The 22,832-nt window shown below is 35.4% G+C and overlaps 2 protein-coding genes across 2 annotated transcripts in view; one reads left to right on the top strand and one right to left on the bottom strand.

Moving 5' to 3' along the window:
- LOC136988130 (cysteine-rich hydrophobic domain-containing protein 2) overlaps window positions 1–15,411 on the top strand; it is a 23,441-nt gene extending 8,030 nt beyond the window's left edge. Inside the window, exons 2-6 of the mRNA XM_067285955.1 lie at window positions 7,508–7,562; window positions 7,629–7,784; window positions 14,064–14,120; window positions 14,193–14,252; window positions 14,334–15,411. Coding sequence (XP_067142056.1) covers window positions 7,508–7,562; window positions 7,629–7,784; window positions 14,064–14,120; window positions 14,193–14,252; window positions 14,334–14,384 — 379 coding nt within the window. The 3' untranslated portion in view covers window positions 14,385–15,411. The remainder of the gene's footprint in view (window positions 1–7,507; window positions 7,563–7,628; window positions 7,785–14,063; window positions 14,121–14,192; window positions 14,253–14,333) is intronic.
- Window positions 15,309–22,832, bottom strand: Paics (PAICS bifunctional enzyme). Its single transcript, XM_067285949.1, has 8 exons — window positions 22,696–22,832; window positions 21,249–21,446; window positions 16,817–16,995; window positions 16,544–16,751; window positions 16,292–16,461; window positions 16,039–16,216; window positions 15,816–15,974; window positions 15,309–15,707 (listed from the first exon to the last, which is right to left on the bottom strand). Exons 1-8 carry the CDS (start codon window positions 22,703–22,705, stop codon window positions 15,541–15,543), a joined length of 1,269 nt encoding a protein of 422 aa, XP_067142050.1. The 5' UTR covers window positions 22,706–22,832; the 3' UTR covers window positions 15,309–15,540.

The following is a 22,832-nucleotide window of genomic DNA, read 5'->3' as shown; positions in this document are numbered from 1 at the left end:
TTAACATTGATCGACAATTCGTTGGGTATAAAGTTCTTTAGTCCAACTTTTAACTTTGCTCCAAACATGGCCTCATAGGGTTGCAGTTTATACCAGTATGATGTGCTTGATTTTTCATCAGTTGTACAAAATGTAATCCTTCCAACCATTTGTTAGTATTGTTAGTCTCCAAGCAAGAACTAAGCATATTTTCTACATCTTGATTACATCTTTCTACTGAACCCCGACTTTGAGTGCCTGGGCATTCCATGCACCATTTTTAACTCGAGCCACATATTACACATTTCTTTGATGACATTATTGGCAAATTCTCTGCCGTTATCACCTTGTAGCATACTCGGTGCACCGAAAATTGAAAAAATGTCTAAAAGAATATATGCTACATCTTCAGCCCTTTTGGTTTGTAATGGTGGTAGTCGGACGAATTTAGTTAAATGGTCTTGATACACGAGTATAAATTTATATTGCTCACGATGCCCATATTGCTACTGCCATGTCTAATAGCAATGTGGGCATCATGCAATATCTGAAATACTTCTTAAGTATGTATGTAATATTTAATCATATTGCCTTCTTTTACGACATAATTAATTTTTCTAAATTTCCGATAGTTACGTAAATGCCGATATTCTTCCGGTAACTTAGAAGTAACTTTAATTTTTGACTCTCACTTTTTGTATCATTGACAAATATGCCGATTTTGTAAAAATTTGATTGTTCTAACTTTTTTCTGCTATTAACTTATGAATAATCGCTTCGACAACCAATTAAACATCATTTAAAGATTGCTCCATGATTGTTACTTTTGTCAAAGAAGAAAACGCTATTTTTGAGACAAAAGTAAAATTAAAATGTCGCACAAGATTAACTACCGGTTGCATAAATTTAAAATTTGGTACTAAATGCAATACGCACACGCAACTCAGATGTGAGTGCCGATTGGCTAGCGTATGTTGGATGATCACTCCTCAACATATTGTTATTGCTTTGCCCAACTAGGTTGATAGTAGTATTCATAATAACCGGTCAATTTGATAAATTATGTTAAAACACCCAAGATTTATTACAGTGCCCGATTTTGTTTGTCGTTATTCATAATGCCCATATTAATCACTTAATTCATAACACATACATAATCAATTACTATTGAAGGTTTTATTTCAATTTATATTTGTTTTTATTAAAGATTTGTTAAAAATTAATATATCTTCTCAGGCTTTAAAGAAATTTTATTGTTTTGATTAGAAATACAGTAAATGTTTTCAAATTGAAACTTTTCAGTCGATACACATTTTAAAGTTTTTTTTAATTATCGTATCTAACATAACCACGAGTTTGCTCGATAGTATTTGACACTGCAAATTCTGTGGGGTTAAACTTCACTGTTATGCAATGACAGAACGGAATGCAAACCGAGAGTTTGCTCAAACGAACCAGACACGCACGACTATTAAAAAGGGTGATAATTATGTGTTTCTGTACCTGCACCTTGCAGAATGCATATTTATTGACTTTAACTCTTGTTCTTTATAATTTTGTTTTCTGTAACAGCTGTTAAATTTATTTTATAAGTATGACATAATGTATTGCCTAAACTATATATTTTTATAGCAGTGTGACGAAACTATAAAGTAAAAATTTAATATTATATGTATATTTTTTTCAATTTTTTTTGATTATTTTACAAATATTCAAATTAATTTTTTACTGTTTAGAGGAAGAAAACTTTAGAGAAATAAATTAGTGTGCGGATATTTTGTTTTTCCCACTTTGTGGCAATGTTTACAGTTGAGAATAAAACAAATTAGTTATCCAAATTTATTAAGCAAGTAAATAACACTTGTTTGTTAAAAGAGAGAATATCTTTATTCAAAACATTAATTTCTTTAGATAATTTCTGCAACTATTCCATTTCTTTGATTAGACCTCAGGGAGAGGTGGTATCTTTAAAATGTATGTATTCCCAGGATATATTTGAAAACCCAAGTTTATTAAATTTGAAGAGATTCTTCATTCAGGACTCGGTGGCATTTTATTTCCTGGGGTTTAATTGAGGAAATGCGGTAATCGTTTTGCGGTAGGACTATACTTGAAAATTGTTCGAGCAGACTAACCTGTAAGAACAGTCATTTTGCAATCTTACAAATTTGGTGCAAACTGCTATTTCACAATATTATAACATTGAATGAATAATGAATTTTGCATACATTAGGCATTACATTTTGTTTTGAAAATATTGTTATGCAGAAGTTGGAAATTTAATGGTATGAAAATATCTATGGTAGAATTTTGAATGTTAAAACTTATTTTAATTCTTAATACATAACAATATGCAAATAGTTAAAAACCTTTGTTTGTTTTGTTTGAATTTCATTTTTACACATTTGTTTCTCTTAAACATTAAATTTGTGAAAATGAATTTATCAATAATCTGTTAAATCTGGAATATAATAAATGTAAATAAATATCTAATGATACCGATGTACTTTCCGTGCTTTGGTAGTAGAGTATCGGGACATGTTTTTATTTGGACTGGTTAAAAAAACAGCAATTATATACATAAAAACAACAAATTATATACATAAAATGTGTGCACATGCATACAGATTTAAAAGAGGCATGCCTAGCAAAGAGGGAAGTGTGACAAAGTATGACACTTGCACTACTGTTTCACCCATTTGTGCAGTATCATACGACTAACAGTTTGCCACTAGAGAGCAGATTCTACAGAAAAGTATCTTCATGACAACAATACAGAGCTGTTATTTGGTTTCTACATTTACAAGAAAGAGAAGTGAAACAAATTCATGAGGAGATGCAGCAAGTGCTTGAACATGACTGTCTGTCTTATGGTGATGTGAAAAAGTGGAAGCTTGAATTTTGGGATGGTTATGTCAGCCTAGTGGATGGCCATCATCTGCTTGAATGACAACATAGCATCAAAAGTGGTGGAGTTATTAATGGTATAGTACACAAACTTGGCATTAGTCACAGTTTGCAATATATTGCATAAAGATCTGCAATATTTCCAAGGTGTGTGAGGGGTTCCAAGAATGCCAAGCTCTTTCCAAAAGCAAGAAAAAAAAAATCATGCAGACACAATTTGGAGTTCTCACTCTAATCCAGATGATTTTGTTTGATCATCTGGTTACTATGAACAAATGCTTGGTTTATCTACATAATCCAGAAACCAAACAGTGGAAGCACTCATTGTCACTGCTGCCCAAAAAGGCCAAAATGCAACAGTCTTATCCAGATGCTGCTGTTGGTTTTCAGGGTTTCTCAAAGCATTATTATCCTAATCAACTGCATGGACATAAGAGTGACTATCACTACTAAATATTCGTTTGCTTCTGCTCAAGTTACATAATAATCCGGAGAAAAGGCCAGGAAAAGAGTGAGGTTGTTGCACAATACTGCTCCATCTCGTGACCAAATTCATCACCGGATGTGGTCGTCAGCATGGATATGAAATTTTGCCGCACCTGTGTTATTTGCCCTATATTGTACCATTGGACTTCTTCCTCTTCTGGAAAACGAAGAAGCCTCTTTGCAGATGATGTTTTCCTTCTGAAGAAGCCGTCATTTTCAAAGCAGAGAAGTGGTTTCCATCTCAAAATACAGAGTTCTATTCTGACAGCCTCTGACAAGTGATTTACAGATGGAAAAAGGTTTAACTTTGCAAGGTGGCTATATGAAAAAGAAGTAAAGTATATGCCAAATTTCAACCTGCTTTGTCCACATGTTCTATGCAAGGCACAAAGTATTTTGACTGCCCCCACACAGGCCTGTGTGCATGTATATAAATATCATGCATAACATAATTTTTGCCTTAAGAGACACATATATGTATTACAAGTTCCAAGAAATATACTGAATTTTTTGAGATGAGAAATAAATTCAAATTAAACTTTTCTTAACCTTGTCAATAATCCAAATGGACATCCATTAGTCAGGTAACAAATCCCAGATGTAATGTCAGAAAGAAACATTGGGTACACAGACAATTCATTTTTTAACTAAAGATCTATTATTATTTAGAATCATTTTGTCTAGCTTCCTATTCTGACTTTGAGAATAAAAATATGGTTAGAATATTTATAATCTTAACCCATTGCAGAGTCTCATTACATCCTTCCAATCCACAGCACGGCATTCTCCCATGGTGGACCGTATGAAAAGAATAGTGCTTAATTACATCCCATTTTTAAACGGGATACATAGATGTGCTGCTAGGTCTAATAATTTTTGCATTGTATACCGACATAATCCCAGTGTTTTCAAACTTCTAAGAAACAACAAAAAGAAAGATGATCGGAATTCAACAACGGGTATATATTACGTGACTTTACACGACCAACGGAACCGTTTTCAATTCCGAACTTGTTTGTGGGTGCAACGATGCGCAGTTTAAAACAAAGGCTCAAGGAGCACAAATATACAATCAGTAAGAACCTTGACAACACTGCGCTGGGATCAAGCGGCAATTATAAAAACGATGACGAATAGGCAAACGGTCAAACATCTTGAGAGATTGGAAATCTACAAGGCACACGTGACAACTGGTTGTATAAACCATAGAGATGCAGACTTATTGTCTACCATGTGGAGATCCTTTTACATTAATTAATGTTATTAACGGACAATGCTGGTTTCGTTGTTATCTTTTTTTTTTTTTTCCTTTTCTCTATTTATTTTGTTTATCTATAATTTGTCTGCTTGGGTGTTTTCCATTAATTTTTATATTTATTCTGAACACTTTTTTATGTTCTATATTTAATGTTCTATTTTTGTAACTGAGGAAGATCGTTAAAAACGATTGAAAACGTTTTTATTGTATTAAATTTTGCTGGTTTGATAAACGCATAGTTTATTTAATTAATTGAAAATGATTGTCTGTCTGTGTTTATCTGAGTTTTCAGTTGTCCGAAGTACCTTTGTCCACATTACCGTCGGATAATTGGAATTCTATTTATCTTTCAATAACGCAAGTTTTGTGTGTGTGCATAAATTCATTATTTTTCATACTCTGTATTCAAGGAATGTTTAGTAACAAAAATAATCTGTCTGGATTAATGCAAACTGATTTTATACGTTGAAATTAGGAAATTCTTAATTAACTTAACATTGGTATCTCATGATGATAGTCAAATACATGGTGAATCAAACAGTAAAGATAATTATGAAATTAAGAGGTAACTGCAAGGCAGAACAGCTGATGCAATTCAAGACATTCATATTAGATGATGGTTGGGTTAGTCACATAGCAGCCAGAAAGACAGAAACATGGACTCTCCACTGCACAATTGCACCATTGACAAACAACATGCCATAGTTTATTTTCTTTGGACAGAGGAAGTGAAATCTGTTAAAGTTTACTGTCAGATGGTAATTCAGTATGGGGAGTGCAAGCAGCATGAATCAACAAAAAATTTACAAGCAGGTAGACGTATTCAAAGTGGGAAGAACAAGCATTCTGTATGGTTGTCCACAAACATCACACGTGCCATCTTGCATCAAGAAGACAGATGTCTTGATCAGAGAAGACTGATAAGTAATGTTGTCACGTGTTGCTGCACACTTGGATATCAGCTATGGATCTACACAAGCCATAGTGTACGATGGCTTGGGGTTCTGTAATGTTTGCACAAAGTTGAGTTTACAAACAGCTTTCTGATGAACACAAACAACAATGTATCAAGGTTGCGACCCACTTCGTGAAATGCTACATAGAAGATGCAAGTATCTTGGAAAGAACTGTTATGGTAATGAACATGGGTCAACTACAGAACAAGAGAGAAAAGATTGGTGTATAAACATCACTCTTTGCTAGCAAAGAGATGCAAAGGGGACTGACTATTCTGGTGTATTTTGAGGAACCTAGACAAACAGTCAACAATGGAAATAATTGTGATTTGCTGTGGAACAGACTGAAATCCACAAGTTGTAGCAAATGAAGAGGACTGTTCAAACTTGCACCAAGACAGTGCATGTCCCATGCAGCAGCAGCATAGCAATGGTAGAGACAATACACCAGCTTCCACACCCTTATTATAGCCCACTTGAGGGAGCATGCTGTGATTTCAGGTTCACCTCTGATGACAATATAAGAGATTGTGCAGATGTGGCTTCAGGGGCAGCCAAAAACCTTTTTGAGAGGAATTCAGAAGTTAGTGCAGCAATACAGGTGAATTGCTCTGCAAGGGGAGTATGTAGAAAAAGATGATGTCATTTATACACAATTATTGGTATTAAATATATTAAAAGGTTTTTGCCTTTACTTTTTGATTCACTGTCATAATTTACCTCTCTAGTGCCAGATTTGTTTGTAATTAATTTGAAAATACCCCTAATTAATTAATTACAATTAGAGGTATTCACAAGAACACTGCTTTTAAGAAAGTAAGTATTGGCAAAAAATATCATGAAAGCATCATTTCTCTTAATCACAACTTTGTTAGTATGGGTTCTATGGCAAAAGTCATCAGCTTTTAAAGAAAACCTGCCTTGAAGGATGTTAACCAATTACAGAAATCCACCAACAGAGGAATAAGTCATATTTTTAAACTCAGAAATGGCACAAAATAATTCTCATAAAAGACTAATGTTGATCAATAAAATGTCCAATAAAGACAAAACAAAAATCGCAACATCCGTAGTTGACAGTGTCAAAAACTTTTTAAGTTTGTTACTTCCCCAAATTGTCTGGCCTACATGCATGCTCAAATTCATGACTTTTGGATAATTTGGCTTTTCTAAAAGCGAACGACTTCCATTGCGAATACAGTAGAGACTCGTTAATCGGAACTCCGGTAATCAGAACGATTTTCAGTCAGACTGTGTCGTGCCGAATCGAACGTTTTTGATACTAAATTTACTTCTAAAGTATAATTTTCATGTTTTTATATTCTTCAATATATTTATTTTGTTTGTACAAAATGCAGAAATAATTTTTAACGATACGATAGCCTTGATTATTATAATAAAAATTTTCGTTAGGCTTAAAATCGATGAAAATTCAACACGAAGCGACACGCAACGGAGAAAAATTCAACACGAAGCGACATGCCACGGAGAAAAATTTGAACATTGGACAGGTTAATATATTTATTTGTACATAATCGGTAATCGGAACAAATCACTAATCTGAACGATTCCAGTCCCCAACTGATTCCGATTTTCGGTTCTCTACTGTATTCTATTGACTTTGCCAAATTTTATTATCCATTTTAATTTTGACATATTTTTTGCCTTTAAAATATTTTTATATTTATATTCATAACCAAAAATCAAGAGTTAGAGTTAGGAATGCCTATTGTTTAAGTTCTAACTAAAGTAATTGGTTAACTTCTAACTCTAACTCTTGATCCTTTGTTGCCAATACGTCTTTTAATGTTTTTGATATTGCTTAAGATTTTTAAAGGTTTAAATTTAGAATATATTATTAACTATTACATAATATTAAAATATTATTATTTAATATAATCTCTTACGTTATTTTTTATAGCTTTGGACTGAGTAACAGATTCGATACGGAATTCCCTGCGGCTCTTTCGGCCAAGGTAACATAACTCTTAAAATTTTAATGGATTCTAAATTCTGCCTCTAACTTCTTACAATCTTGCCAGGTGGCCCCCGAAGAATACAAAGCAACCATCACCAGAATCAACAGCGTCCTGAGGAAGACGCTACCTGTCAACGTCAAGTGGTTGTTCTGTGGATGCCTGTGTTGTTGCTGCACTCTAGGATGCTCTCTTTGGCCGGTCATCTGCCTGAGCAAACGGGTAAGTTAATTTAACAGTGTAGTCGATGCAGCTGTGCCTGTTCATTTAAGGATGTTTTGGGAGAATTTTAGACTCCAATGAGTTTAATAATTTTCTATATACATACATACATAATCCAAACAGAGTGAGCAGCATACAAAAGGAGACTACAATCCTACAAATCATCCATTCAGCAACTTTGTCCAGACACACTCATGCTTATTTTAGCACACTTCTTCACATTCTCTCTTTCTGACTTGACACTTTGTTCTTTCAGATACTCATCCACTTGTTCCAAGACTTTCTTGGTCTTCCTCTACCATGTTTCCCATCCACCTTTCCTGTGTACACACTCTTCAACAGTTGTTCTCCTTTCATTCTCTCAATGTGGCCAAACCATTGTAGATTTATTTACTCACCTTTTGAACCATTCTCCCTTTAATCCCACATTCCTCCAGCACATGTTTCTCACTTGTTTCTCTCCTCATTGTGCCATATACTCATTACATGTGCAACAATGTAACCCCTGTGACTCTTCTGCCATACCAAAATTTGGTTACCATACTTGAGCATGAGCACCCCAACTAATGGTCGGATATTATCGATATTTTTTATACAAAACATCAATAGTATCGATACTATCGGTTATCCGATTTGCAATTGGTTGCTAACCTATAACCTTCTTTGCTAATAAAGACAGATTGCAAACAGTCAGATTTATTTAATAAAAAAACAAACTACAGTTCAATTAAAAAATTATTTTTTTTAAGAAATATTAAATAATTTACATTTCTTGGCTTTATTCAGCTTCTCAGAGATAATGTCTCTGGCTGTTGAGAAGGTTCTCTTGGAGCTGACAGAGGAACCACAAATACAACCATATTCGTGATAAATTTTTTCAGATTATCGAAATAAGGATATTTACCGTTGTTGACCCAAAATTGAAGTGGATTGGAATCTGGCGTCTCGATAGGTCATTGGATATACTGCCAGAAAGTAATAATTGCGTCCGCTGTTGAATTATTTGTGTTTGGTGAATGTCTACTCTTTTTTTAAAAATCAAAAAGATCAGTTACATTATTTAGGCTTATTTCTTTATTTTCTTGTTCATTTTCAAGTCCAGGTGGTTCGGCATCCATTGAAGTTGAATTTATTATATTTGCAAGTTCATTTGTTATTGCTTTTGAAAACTTTATGTAGTTCTCCTCGAGTCGAAAAGCGGGACTTTTGAATCTAGGATCTAAAATTGTTGAAATGCCACATACAGTTCATGTTTCGTAACCATTTAATCTTTTGATTACTCCTTCTTTTAATGATTGCAATAACTTTTTACTACATTCTGTAGTAACAGAATTTTCTAGTGTCTTTAGCTTGACATGAAGTCCATGAACAATTGGGACAATTGAAGATGTGGTAACGTACTGTACGTATCACTCGAGACACTGTTAGTTGCTCGTTCAAAGGGTCCCAAACAATTACAATTTTCTTGTAAAACTACAATTTCTTCGGCTGTCAGTGGCAAGAGAGATTTTGGTAATGAAATAAGAGCAAGTCCTATATAATCTTTTAATTCTAATAATCTTCTTATCATATTTAGATAACTATTCCAAGTTACTATTTCTTGAGTTACTCTTTTAGGTATGTTTCCTTGTTTGGTTTGGATATCTTGGAGTTTATCAGATGCTTTGGTTGAGGTTTTAAAGAGAGTTACAATTTCTTTACATTTTTCTTTAATCTTATCAGTTCTTCATCTTCTCCTAGACTATCTAGAGCATCCCAAACAACGAGATTTAAGCCGTGGGCAAAACAAGTAGATTCCCAATTTTTAATATGCTGCAAGCACCTAACATGTTGGCTGCATTATCGGTAGTTATGCATACGATTTTATCTTCTAAGAGACCATTTTAAAAAAACTTCTTTCAACAAATTTGTTATATTCTCTGATGTATGAGCGGTAGCCACTATCAGCATTTCAAGTACACACGATGTAAATATATCATTAAAAGTAAAATGGCATGTTACAGTTAAATATGACTGATTATTTATCGAAGTCCACATATTGGTAGTTAAGGATACGTTTCACTGTATCGATCATAACTTTCAATTTTTCTTTACACTCTTTGTATGAGTTGGGTACAAGTATATTGCCGATTATATTTTGGCGAGGGTAGTTTATATTTTGGTTCTAATTCGTATATAAATGGCACAAATCCCTTATCTTTAACAATAGAATACGGTTGTGAATCACATGCAATGAATATTGCCAGTTTTTTATTTATGTTAGTTGTCCTTTTGCTATTGATATCGAAAATATCTTGATCATTGGTGAAATACTGACTTACTTTTTCTTGTCTTGTCAGTGACCACTTTGATGATGTTTTCTAAATCTCGAGCTTTAGATGTTGAAACTGAGTTGTCATTATTGCTAATAAAATTTTTTAAAACTTTAACATGATGTAATGATCCCTTAAATTCAATGTATTTCCTGATGTCTTGTATGTTTTTTACATAAAGTACATTTTGCAAGTTGTTTGTCTTTCTCATCAATTTAGAAATACTCCCAAATATTAGATTTTTTTCTGACAGACATTCTACAATTAATTAAAGGTAACAGAACTTCACGGTTAACGGTTAAACTTAAAAAGAATAGATGGCATTTACTCAAAGGTAACAATATTAAAAATTTTTACAACTAATTTTAAAATATTTAAAATTAATTTTTAAAAATTTTATTTAATAATAAAAATAAATATATTATAATGATAAAAAATAAATATTAGTTTCATGTGAAAAAGTTTGATAGAAAATTGGACTATCGATAGCAATGATATTTTTGAAACATCGATAGTACCCGACCACTAATCCCAACACTCCCATACACATCCATTTGTGCTTCTTTGGATGTCCTTTTATCCCTTGCAAATTTACTTATTGCACCCATCCCCTGTGTTCCCATGGATGGTAAAATCATGAGAATTTACCATTATTCCATTCCTATTTATCATGCTTCCCAAATAAACATATTCACTTGTTCCGGTTGTTCACTATCTGGCTCAATCATGCAGTTTGTTTGTGTTTGAACACAAAGGTAAACAATCACTTTATATGCTGCAAATGGATGTGAGTAAAACTATTCCTTGCATGTCTCTTCAAGATTAGACACAAGTGTCATTTGCATACAGCAAATAAGACATGTTCATTTCCAATTCTCATTCCATACTTTGGTATTCTGGATCTCCTTGTGCACACGTCTGCAAAAATATTAAACTGCCACGGGGACATAACACACACTCATCTTATGCCCTCTTCAATCACGAATCACTCGGACAGTTTGCCATCTATGCATACATGTACTTAGACACACGAGGGCAATGTACGAAAAGAGCAAACTAGTTTACCTCTCACTCTCTAATTACATAATAGTTGTTGCAGTTTCTCCCTATTTGCTCTATCATATGCTTTTACTAGATCTGCAAACTTTTTTACCCACATTCAAATGTTTCTCTGCAATGCAAAGATCTAATCCAATCACCTCTTCCCTTTCATAAATCCACATCAGATCTGCAGTCGGCTTTCCGGCTCCATTCTATGAAAGTGCAAATTTAGAAATCCAAGCCTGTCCCTGTAACATCAGTCTAAATTCGGTTAGTTTAAGTTGGTCCTAGTTGCAGGTTAGATTAGGGACTCAGCTTGATTTCAGGTTAGGTTAGGTTAAAATAGATTAGGGTTTGTAAGCTTTAGTCGTCTGATTAGGTTTGTCCTAGGTTATGGTAGGTTAGTTTAGTTAGTAAGTTAATGTTTAAAAACAAAAAAAAATTGGGGTCTTGCTTGTTTGTCTTTTGTCCGTCCATTCGTTCGTTCATCTCGTCTAGTCTAGTTTAGTTTGTCGTTGTGTTTGTTTGTTTTTCGCACTGTCTGTCTAGCTGTTAAGTAGTATTAAGATTTGCACTCATGTTCAGTTTCATTAGTATTAAGTAGTTATAGGTCTTCCTACTAACAGCCACTTGGCACCAACTTCTACACTTAGCTATTCATGGTGGCACTGAATCATTGGTGTTCGCTACACTCAAGTTTTCTTTTAAACCCTTCAGAGAACTACAGCCTTGCAAACTAAAAACTGCACGCCAATATCAAACATAGAGGGTACTGTAGCTATACACTTGCCGTTCAGAGGGATCCTACCTTTCTCTACTATCTATCTCGTCTCCCTCTCTTTTCCGCTGGCTAAACACCTCGTGTACGGCTGAAGTCTTTCTTGTATGTATATCCCCGTAACGTTTCAATGACATCAAATTAATATTTCCCAAAAAATATCGTGCGTTCAAAAGTTCAGAATTATTTAATTACTAAATATAAAATTCAAATTACAAAAATATAAAACTGGTTTGTCCTATAAAAGCTTTCATTTCTAACATTTGAAGGAAACTGTCAATGTGGGTATCTTTACCACTTGTGCAACTAATAAGTTGTATCATATATTGAAACATACAGTGAGCTATCCAATCTGGCTGTTTATCTAATTAATAATGTACAAAAGTAAACTTAAGTCAAAATTCCTAAACGGTAAGTTATTGCTTACCGTCCCTTTTTGAGAATTAAATGATGCTGAATGGGATAACTAGAAATGGATTAGAAATAATGCATCGTGATGCATTATACAGTATTTCTGAATATCTCAGATTAAATTAGATACCACATGGTAAGGTCAAGTAAAGCTTTCCATGAAGATAAATTTTTATGGGAGTTAGGTGTACCCATGAATGGTCCATTACATTTGTAATTTGAAGTTTTGTGTAATACCACCAACCTTCAATGTAATGGAGAAAGCGAGGTTTTGATAATCCTGTTTGGCTCTCCATAAACTTGAACCTGTACCACTTTGAATAAATGGCAGTAACACACATGTGAGAAGAAAAACCCATAGGCAGAAACTTCTGTAGATATATAGGTCAGTCCATAAGTCCATGCACATTTTTATGACCTTGAGAAAAATCTTGTTTTGCTGTTAAAAATGTCAGTCTAATGTGATACTTTTTACACTGAAGTGTTAAATTGTATCTCATTTATATAATACTGTTTGGAATTGGGAACATTTCAGTTGTTTATTTTCCTTAAAATGGAAGTAACTTCTTTTATATTCATCTATGTTTTATACTTTTTATTTTTAAGTGGTGAGAATGCTACAAATGCAGCCAAAAAATAAATACTGTACATAATCAAATTGTAATTAGTGCAAGGACTGCGCAGAAGTGGTTTGAAAGATTTAGAAACAATGATTTTAGTGTGGAAGATAAGGCTCGTACTGGAAGACCCGTTGACTTTGATGACGATGCTCTCTCTGCTCTCGTTGAAGCAGAACCATCTTTAACAGTTGACAAAATTGCAGAACATTTAAATTCATCCCACGGGACAGTTCATAGACACCTACGACAAATCGGAAAAGTTTCAAAGCTAAGAAAATGGATACCACACGAACTGTCAATAGCTAACCGACAACGTGTAATCATTTGCACCTCTCTTTTATCCCGTATTGCTTTAGAACCTTTTCTTGATTGGCTGGTTACTGGAGACGAAAAATGGATCCTCTATAATAATGTGACAAGAAAAAGACAATGGATGGATTGCGACAAGCAGCCAAAACCAATTGCAAAAGGTGGGTTGCATCCAAAAAAAATTCTTTTGTCTGTTTGGTGGGATATGTCGGGTGTAATTCACTTTGAGCTGTTAGAACCTAATCAAACAATTACAGCTCAAATGTATTGTGAGCAATTAGAGCGTTTAAATGAAAAACTGAAAAAAAATAGACCGTTGTTAGTGAACAGAAAGCAGGTTCTCTTGCAACATGACAATGCCAGACCACATGCTGCAAAAATAACTGTACAGAAACTTGAAAGCTACAACTGGGAAATTTTACCTCATCCACCATATTCGCCAGATATTGCTCCCAGTGATTATCATCTTTTTCGCAGTGTGCAGAATTTTTTAAAAGGAAAAACTTTTGAGGATGAGAACAATGTAAAAAAGGCTATTTCTGAAAATTTTGATTCAAAACCGAAATCATTTTACGAAGACAGGATTAAAAAGCTACCATCAAGATGGCAAGAAATTGTACAAAATAATGGTGAATACATTATAGATTGAAATAAAATTTAATTAAATTCTTTTTTTTTTGTTTTTTGTAGATAAAAATACGCACGAACTTATGGACTGACCTGATATTATAGCTAAAATATTTAAGGGTTATTTCCCGAAATTGTGGAAGTTTTCTTTAATTCTCAGGTATCTTTCTTTTATTTGTAGACTAAACACTCGATCGAGAAAGTATTAGATTGGGAGAATAGTCATCTTTATCATAAGGTAAATACTAATTGCAAATATAAAAGAAATCAACATGTTTTTTAAAAAATATAGAAATTGTTTCTTTTGCAGTTGGGATTACACTGGAGGCTTGGCAAACAGCGTTGCGACACGAACAGCATGATGGAATACGTAAGTATCTGTTTCGGATACCCTTTTGGTGACGGGACCGGGGGATGTCTGTCGCTTCTGATGCAACGATCTAATCCATAGGTCTTGTACGTGGAATTTCTTCCGAAAATGCCCATCCACCATCCGGACTAGATGGCGGGAGGATCGGACGTCGCTCATCTTCCAGGACCGTGCCGTGGCCTCGGACGTCGGGCCCGCGGCGCGGCCACACCCGGTGATATGTACATAGCTATTTTGCAGCGTCGCCGCACTCGTCTAAACCGCAGCGGGAGGTCCGTTCCATCCCTCCGTCGAAAGGGTGGCACCTTCCCGATTGTTCACTTTAGCCAAAGACAATCTCTGTAAGATAGATAGCATTTTTGTCTCTTCACCTCATCCTCGGTGTTTTAACGTTCTCGTCACCTTACGTCCCAATATTAGCGACTTTTAAACTTTCCACGTGTAGAATTTATAGTTTTATTAAGCCCATGTGCATAACCACACGTTAAACAAACAAACAAAAACAAATTATTTTGCTAATTCGATGCTAGTTGCTATATATCGAGTCTCCATTTTTCCTCATCACATATTATTCTTCTAACCGCTACTCTCGTAAGTCTATTCTCTCGACTCGTGTCTTTCATCGCATATCCGAAAGTGTAAAATAGGTACAGTGTTCGTAATTAGAATAGTTATTTTGTGTAAAGAAGCAATGGCGAGCGGACGGTTCTGTATAGTACGACACTATTTTAAATTTGGCCAACCGTGCGTACCGCTCCGGCATCGTTGTCGTGCCCGACGAGATCTAAATAAGTGCAAAACAAGATTCCTAAAAAGCTAAGACAATTAATGCACAAGAGTTATTTTTGTTTCGTCTCGTTTGAGAATTGCACGTCTTAGTCGTTCGCCAGGAACAAGAGACATTCGAAGTTTTTCTTTACTGCGGTCGATTCAGTTTTCGGAGGACTTCCTTTCGTTGGCGCAAATTTCTTTTTTTGTGTTGCACATTAATCGAAGTGCCTTCAATCTCACTATTTTGATTTATAACCGAAAGCCGATGCGGAAAATCATCGAACGTTTTGTCAAATCTGTTATACCACTTTTATTTTGCAAGATTATATATAAAAGTTACATTTATATGTTTCATCTCAGGTTATTAAATTATTTCATTCTCTTGAAATTTGTGCATTTATTTAATTTCAAAAAATATTACATATTCTCATATAAAGTGTCATTACAAAAATTACTGCTAAATCACTTTGGTCCCCAGAAATCCATGTTTTGCAATGGAATGCAGTTTAATTTTTTTTTACTTTTGCCCCGACTTCATCTTCTGATCTGCCTGTTTCAATCCAATCCAGGTGTTCAACTTCTGGGCTCTCAGTTTTGACCAGATCACATGATCTCTGAGCCCGAGTATCTGGGCTGCACAGAGTGCTGCACCGTCGGCATTCAGGATGGTCGGGCAACCCAGACCTCGAGAAAGAGAGGAAAATCACAAAGGCACTCTTAATTAAAATATATATATATATATATATATATTATATATATATATATATTAGTTATTATTATTATATTACCTACCTGAAGGCAAACGGAGGGAAGACCAGACATCCTCTCTTCCCCACTCGGCAGTGAGGGGTGGACAGTTAATGACCGGAAAAGTCGCATTTCCCGAAGTCACGGGCCCCAACCCGTTACTCCTGCCGGCAACCGCTATGAACACCGTGGGAATCCCTTCTCCTGGAACAAAATTCCCGTCAATACTGTCTTTGATTTCTTTTTTTGATAAAGCAAAAAAACCTACCTTCATACTGTGAAAGTATATTCAGTGTCTCGTCAGTTCCCTTGTGAGCAGAGGTAACTCTCAGTTCGTACGGAATGCCTAGTTTTTGGCAGTGCTTGCCAATTTTCTCACAATGTTCTGCGTCCGAGGGCGATCCCATTAAAATGACCACTTGTGATGTTGGTTTAGGTGTTAATTTCTTTAATTTTAAATTTAAATTAGTTTTTACACAAAATTTTATCTTACTCTTTAAAGTCGGCTTTTTTTAACCTACATCTAATTGTTCGGCCACCCACATAAAATTCTTTTTCACTTGATCTAAATCTTTGGGCGTCACTTCTTGGAGGTTTCTATATACTTGTTTATCGACCATCAACCTTTTGTCACCGGACGGCCAGAGACGCCAAGAATCGCTGTCGACGACATCTGCCAGAACAATTTCGCCTGAAAAAACAAAGTGTTTTTGTTTTGCCACTCTATTTTATGCAAAGCCCGATAATTCGTCAATTCTGCAAAGCGGTCTTACCAGTGGAGGGAATCACTCCATATTCGACCTTCATGTCGACGAGACTACAATTCAGACTGGACCAGGCCTTTTCCAGCACCTCAAAGATCGTGGCCGTGGTCTTCAGCATGATGTCCACTTCGTGTGGGCCCAAGACCACGCCACCGACCCGGAGTCCGGCCGAAATCAGCTGCTCGGTGGACCACTGCGGATCGTGGTTTGCGTCGTCCTGGGAGACCAGAGAGAGATTGCTCCGGGCTCTTACGAAACTTATAACTTTACGAGTTTGCTTACCTTAAAAAAGGTTTCCAATTTCGGTGGACAAAAGCGATAACCTTCCGGTACCCCAACGTTTCTTTTCAGGAAAGAACCGGTCGCTATTCTCCTGGTAACCCATTCTATGGGTACCATCTCACAGTATCGGGCAACAAAAGAAGTATCATTTAATCTTCTGATAAAATGGGTTTTCACGCCTTTTTAAAAATAAAAGAAACATTTCAATGGCAGGAATCTGAAGTAAGGCTGCATTTATGCAGACACAGGAAATGATTGGTTTGCTTGACGCTCTGTCATGTGCCTACAGCGTACTCTCTTTACTTGCATTCGTTTAAAACTGGGAAAGGTCCTATGAATTTTACAATGGAATAGTTTTTGCTTATTTCTTTCTTCTTTTATTATTATTTGACAGATCATAGGCCTGTTCCGTTGTCATTGTTGCGTGGAAGTAAGGCCACTGAACTACAGTACCAATTCCAGAGAGGAGAGAGAAATTACAAGAGAAAGTTAACCATTCAAACTGTTAATCAGAAATGAGAGAAACCAGTGCATTTCTTGTGTGTTACATGCAAGAATTCCATTTCTCTCTTCTGCATAAACCACATTGCCGGTGCGATATTCTGATAACAACAGTTCAGATTTTGTTTTTCCCTTTTCTCGTGCATGCGTAAATGCAGCCCAAGAAATTTGGAATGCACTCTACACCAACAACAATAGACTAATTACGAATACCGTATTTTACGGACCATAAGACGCACCTTAATTTTTAAGCAATTTTTTTAAAAAAAATACCCATAAGACGCTACGGACTATAAGATGCTCCTGAATTTTGGAGGCAATTTTTCGAAGAAAAAAGTGCGTCTTATAGTCTGTAAAATGCGGTACACTTTGGACTCGTCGAGATTTGTGCCATCTGAAGAGAATAACATCGTCGAAACAGAACTTTTCTCCAAAAATTAGTTACGTACCACATTCTCAGAATTATGAAGGATATAATGACCTAAAATATTTTGAACCATAATAATAAACAATGCTTTTAGCCCACGACTATAAATTGGATAGAGTTAGATAAGTCCTATTTATTTAGGTTAACAATTGGAGGGCTTATCACACCAAGGCCGACAGAAAGAAGGACTAGATCTTTAATAAAAAAGTTAGTCTTTAATAATCGTATTCAAATTTAGGTAAGTGTGTATTTTGGGTACAGGACCTCTCATCAGCTTACAAACACACGGCACAAACATAATAATTGTATTGGTTGTGTGTTTGTAAGCTGATGAGAGGTCCTGTACCCAAAATACACACTTACCTAAATTTGAATACGATTATTAGACTAACTTTTTTATTAAAGATCTAGTCTTTCTTTCTGTCGGCCTTGGTGTGATAGATAACCTAAATAAATAGGACTTAACAATTGGAAGGCTTAACACTATCCAATTTTGAACCATACAAAAAAAATGACAACTGTAATTTTTGTAAATAAATTTAATAAAGGAATAGCATTGAACCATTGCCTCAAAAGTTTACTGGTTAGGTAATTTTCACTAAGTAGTAGTTTTATTCAGTCACATTATCATGCATTAACAGTTTACTTTATATGTCCATTGTATCGATGTAGACTTATGCCAAATTGCATTTCAGTTCTACGAGTTCCTCTATGGGTTATAAGTAAGTATATATACTTTACATATTTAGTCCGTGTTGTATTGACGTATACAACACAAACACAAATCAAATAGGTCCCGCTTTAGAAGCATATTAATCATTACTAATCTTTAAAATATAAAACACCATACAACATAATATTTGGGATGAAATTTAAACGAAATAAAGAACGTAATTCAACACGTACACCACGGGGAACCAAAAACTCTGCTTACAATAAAATATAAAAGTTTATTTAAGGGACAACTCTACTTTCCAAATAATGTAGAATCTACCAGTGCCAAATCACGTTAATAATAGTTTTAAGTGTTTAATAAATTGAATGGGGACGTCTTTCGACACAGGATTATAGAGTCAGTTTCAATAACAGAAATATTACTATTGTTATGTTGTTTACAACAACAATTTAAATATTTACTGAAATTGTTAGGGCTATCTGACAATTACATTAAAAAATTATCGTTTCAAAAGTATAAACACAAGTGTATAAAAAAAATGATTTGTGATGTCTCAATACTTTGTAAGTCCACTATTTGATTTAATTAGTTCAAAAATGCTATCAGGCATACATTTTACTAGTTTTTGAAGTTATTTTTGTTTAATATTTTCCCAACAATTCACAATATCTAATTTCGGTTCGTTTATGGTGTCGTATTGTCTATTTTGGCCATAACGAGACTATTTGTAATGCCCCAAACTTTCTCTGTCAGGTTTGTATCGGAGCTGTCTGTGACGGCCAATCGACTACATTAATTTTTTTTTTGGAAAACCAACTTTTAGTCGAGTTCGACGCACGAACGTCAGCATTATCCTGTCGGATCACTTATTGGGCGAGAAACTGGTAATTCCGAGTTATCAAATTTTGATACAACAGTTCGTGATACTTTCCCGAATGCATTCTACCTTCTATAAATGCAATGTCTGTTTTACCCCCATCCAAATCCCGCCCCACCTTGCCATCTGATCACCACTTTCTTTCTTCCTCAAGTCATGCCAGGTCCATCCAAATTCCATTTTTTCATCTCGAGAGATTGTTTCCTCTCCTTTCCACGTCGTCTTTGGCCCACTTTAATCTAGCCGTTTTGTGCAATTGTGTTAGTTTCGGTTTGGCATTTTTATGATTAGGCACACGTCTCCATACCGTTATCGGCAAAAGTGCAATCGGCAACGTCGATGCAGAAACGAAAGAAAGGTTTTTCGTTTCTAGGCATAAGGAGTTTAGGCCTTCCACGTGGCTTATTTCTGCCATAGTTTTCACCCCGAGTTAACACATTTCTCGTGGCACGTAGATCTACAGCTGCCGAAGTTTGTCTTAGAGAGCGTCCCGCTCCTTTTAGTCGGTAAATTTCACATATTTCCAAATTTGTTGGTGTTTTTCCACCAGGCATTATTTTAAATCAGAAAAAACCATTTAAAATTGGCACCACCTTTGTAATAACGAATGATACTACCCTCTGGCGACAACTAATTAATTTTTCTTTATTAATTATTGGTTTATCATTCTACTGTATTTATCCGAATATAGGACGACATAGGAATTTGAAGCCGTGATATGTGAATAAAAACCTCGTCTTCTGCGAATAAATATGGTAATTTTACATACCTGTGTGTTTATACTTTTCGAACAATAAAAAAATTGAAAATCTATATAAGGCTGAAAAAATGGGCAGTCTCTGTCACGGTATGCCAAAAATGGTCACTAGGGGTGACCATTTTTAGCATACCGTGACAAAAATCCCTAGCCATACCGTGACAAAATCCCTACCTATAATTTAAATTAACAATATAAATGATTTTATACTGAATATTATACAGTCAAACCTGTTTTTATGCGGGGGATAGGGACCGCATTAAAAAAACGCATTTAAAAAAAATCTCACGAAACTTCACGAATGGCTGTAAATAATAGTTTTCGCAACACAATTTAAAAAATATTTTTTTTATGCGGTCAACAGGGACCGCATAAAAAAAGTCTCACATAGAAAATAACTCAAAACCGTACGAAATAGAATTTATTGACAACAGATGTCAGCACTTGACTGCATCGTCTGGTCTATCGTCTGTTTTACATATTTTTGTCCGGGTGGTGTTTTGTTGACTTAAAAAGTAAATTATTTCATTTTTCGCATATTCATGCGATAATATTACTATAATAAGTGCATTTATGCTATAATAAGTTTATTTAGCTATAATAAGTCGTAAGACATGACGAATTGCACGAGACTAGTCGCCAACTATACCGCACAAATTAAAAATTCGCATTAAAAAAATCGCACATAAAAAGAGCGCATAAAAACAGGTTTGACTGTACTGTAAAATATTATTATTATATTTATTTGTAATTTAATATGCCCCGATGCCTGCATCGGGCCTTTCGACTTGTCTGTGATAATTTTTTTTTTTTTTTTTTTTTTTTTGTAATTGTGAGATAGCTGTAAAAATTTCAGGAAATGTTTAAATTGATGGTGTAAACAACATACTAATATATTAAATACATTACTATTGTTAGTGTTATTGAAAAAAGTTGGGTGTGTTTATAATTTTGAAACAGACTGTATATTTCTAGGTGGCAACAATTTTAAAAATTATCTTTCCGTCGTTATTTCGTGACAAAGTCGGAAGAATAAAATACAACGAGCAATTCCGGTACGGAGTTAAGACACAAAAAGCGGCTTAATTAGCAACGTAGAAATAATCGACCCGCGAGGTAACTCCTTCCTATCTCGACGCGTTCGGGCAACAAAATTAGACGAAGCCGGCCCAAACCAAAATATAAGTTTCTTACCCACTGCATTCAGAAATTCGAAAATCTTGCAGGTGGTGGCGGTGGAAATCTTGGCTTTTCCCTCCAGGTCGTGGGCCCTGGCTCCGTCCCCGGCGGTGATCCGGTCCTTGGACACCAGGACCACCTGATCGGCATTGTCCTGGATCCTGTACACGATCTTGGTCTTTCCTTCGATCACCACTTTGCCTAATTCGACGCCTAGGAAAAATAATCCGGCATTAAAACCGTCGCGTAGATGGTACAATACGAGTATATTAAATGTTTAATTCTATAAGTGTTTTACAGAATAAATTTAAATAATTAAACACAAAGACTAACGTCGAATCGGTTGCATAGGGTCTATATTGTGTCTCTCGACACTTATCATCTTACGCAACCGACGATCCTAGATAGAAAAAGGTTGCAAATGGTAAAAACCGAGTGGGAACATTACCTCCCGTTTTTTTTAATTAATTAAATAGCGACATCCATTAATCGGCATCGAGTGTCTTTACATCCCATCTACGGTAAGGTCGAGTTATAAACTCTGTAATGTAACCGTAACCGTAACCGTATGGCCGTACCGCATTCCGTAAGAAAAGTTTGGATACGGAGAATTGACCAACTGCGCATGCGCTAAGTCGATACAATCGGAAGTTGTGCCGGAAGCAACCGACGAAACTTTGACAAATTGGCCGAAACGCCGCTTCCGAATAATATAATGAATAAATAATTATATTGTTAGATCTGGCAATAACCCCCCATTGGTTAATGTTACCTATGGTTCCAAGATGGCGGCTCGTCTGATTCCAACAAGAAAACAGTGAGGACGCACGTTCTAACCTAACCTATTCTAATAATTTTGTTGGTAATCATTATGGTCATTTATTAGAATAGGTTAGGTTAGGTTAGAACGTGCGTCCCCACGGTTTCCCATCTTCTATTTGCTGGGATCAGACGAGCCGCCATCTTGGAACCATAGGTAACATTAACCCTACCATGATTTTGCGTGCGCTCACGATGGACTGCTTCGTAAACCGTAAAAAAGTTTGTTACGGAAAAGACTTTACGGTAGTTGATAACTATTGCTATAGATATCCGATGTAGCAAACATTGACGGATACGGTTACGTTACGGAGTTTATAACTCGGCCCTTAGCGATACGTTTCGAATAACACGTTATTTGGGTTAAATCGACGAATTAAACAAACATTTGCGAAATTTAGTCAAGTTTCTCCACGCGAATTTAACTGCATTTTTCCTAAACACGCCAAGTTACAAAGTTCGACGTTTTTTATGTACATACAGTACGTCGGCGGACTTTACACTCCAACAAACACGAGTAACGTCGACCTTGGGCCTCGATATAACGTTTCGCCATCCTTAAAACGTAACGTCGTTCGCGCGTGGTTATAAAAAACACAAGTAAACAACAAATTAAAGTAGCAAAAACGAGGAAGAAACTTACGGCCAGCCATTATTCCAGCACGTGTTCGAAAGCGATAGACGAAACGCCCCCTGTCGTAATTTTAACTTCCGCAGAAAAAAAATAGGAGTCGAAAGCCGGCCGAGGGAATTTCGGGTGTTTGGACGAGCGAGTAAAGC

The sequence above is a fragment of the Centruroides vittatus genome, unplaced genomic scaffold, assembly GCF_030686945.1.
Source record: "Centruroides vittatus isolate TY-2023 unplaced genomic scaffold, ASM3068694v2 scaffold_3046, whole genome shotgun sequence".
Taxonomy (NCBI): Eukaryota; Metazoa; Arthropoda; class Arachnida; order Scorpiones; family Buthidae; genus Centruroides; species Centruroides vittatus.
The sequence above is the reverse complement of the archived record's forward strand: the minus strand, read 5'-3'. Positions and strand labels throughout refer to the sequence as shown.

What these genes read in the sequence shown, in the direction of transcription:
- Paics (XM_067285949.1), bottom strand. An exon ending in AATTGGAAACCTTTTTTAAG is followed by an intron (nt 16,752 to 16,816) that starts GTAAGCAAACTC and finishes CTGGTCTCCCAG; the next exon opens with GACGACGCAAACCACGATCC. An exon ending in TGGAGTGATTCCCTCCACTG is followed by an intron (nt 16,462 to 16,543) that starts GTAAGACCGCTT and finishes TTGTTTTTTCAG; the next exon opens with GCGAAATTGTTCTGGCAGAT.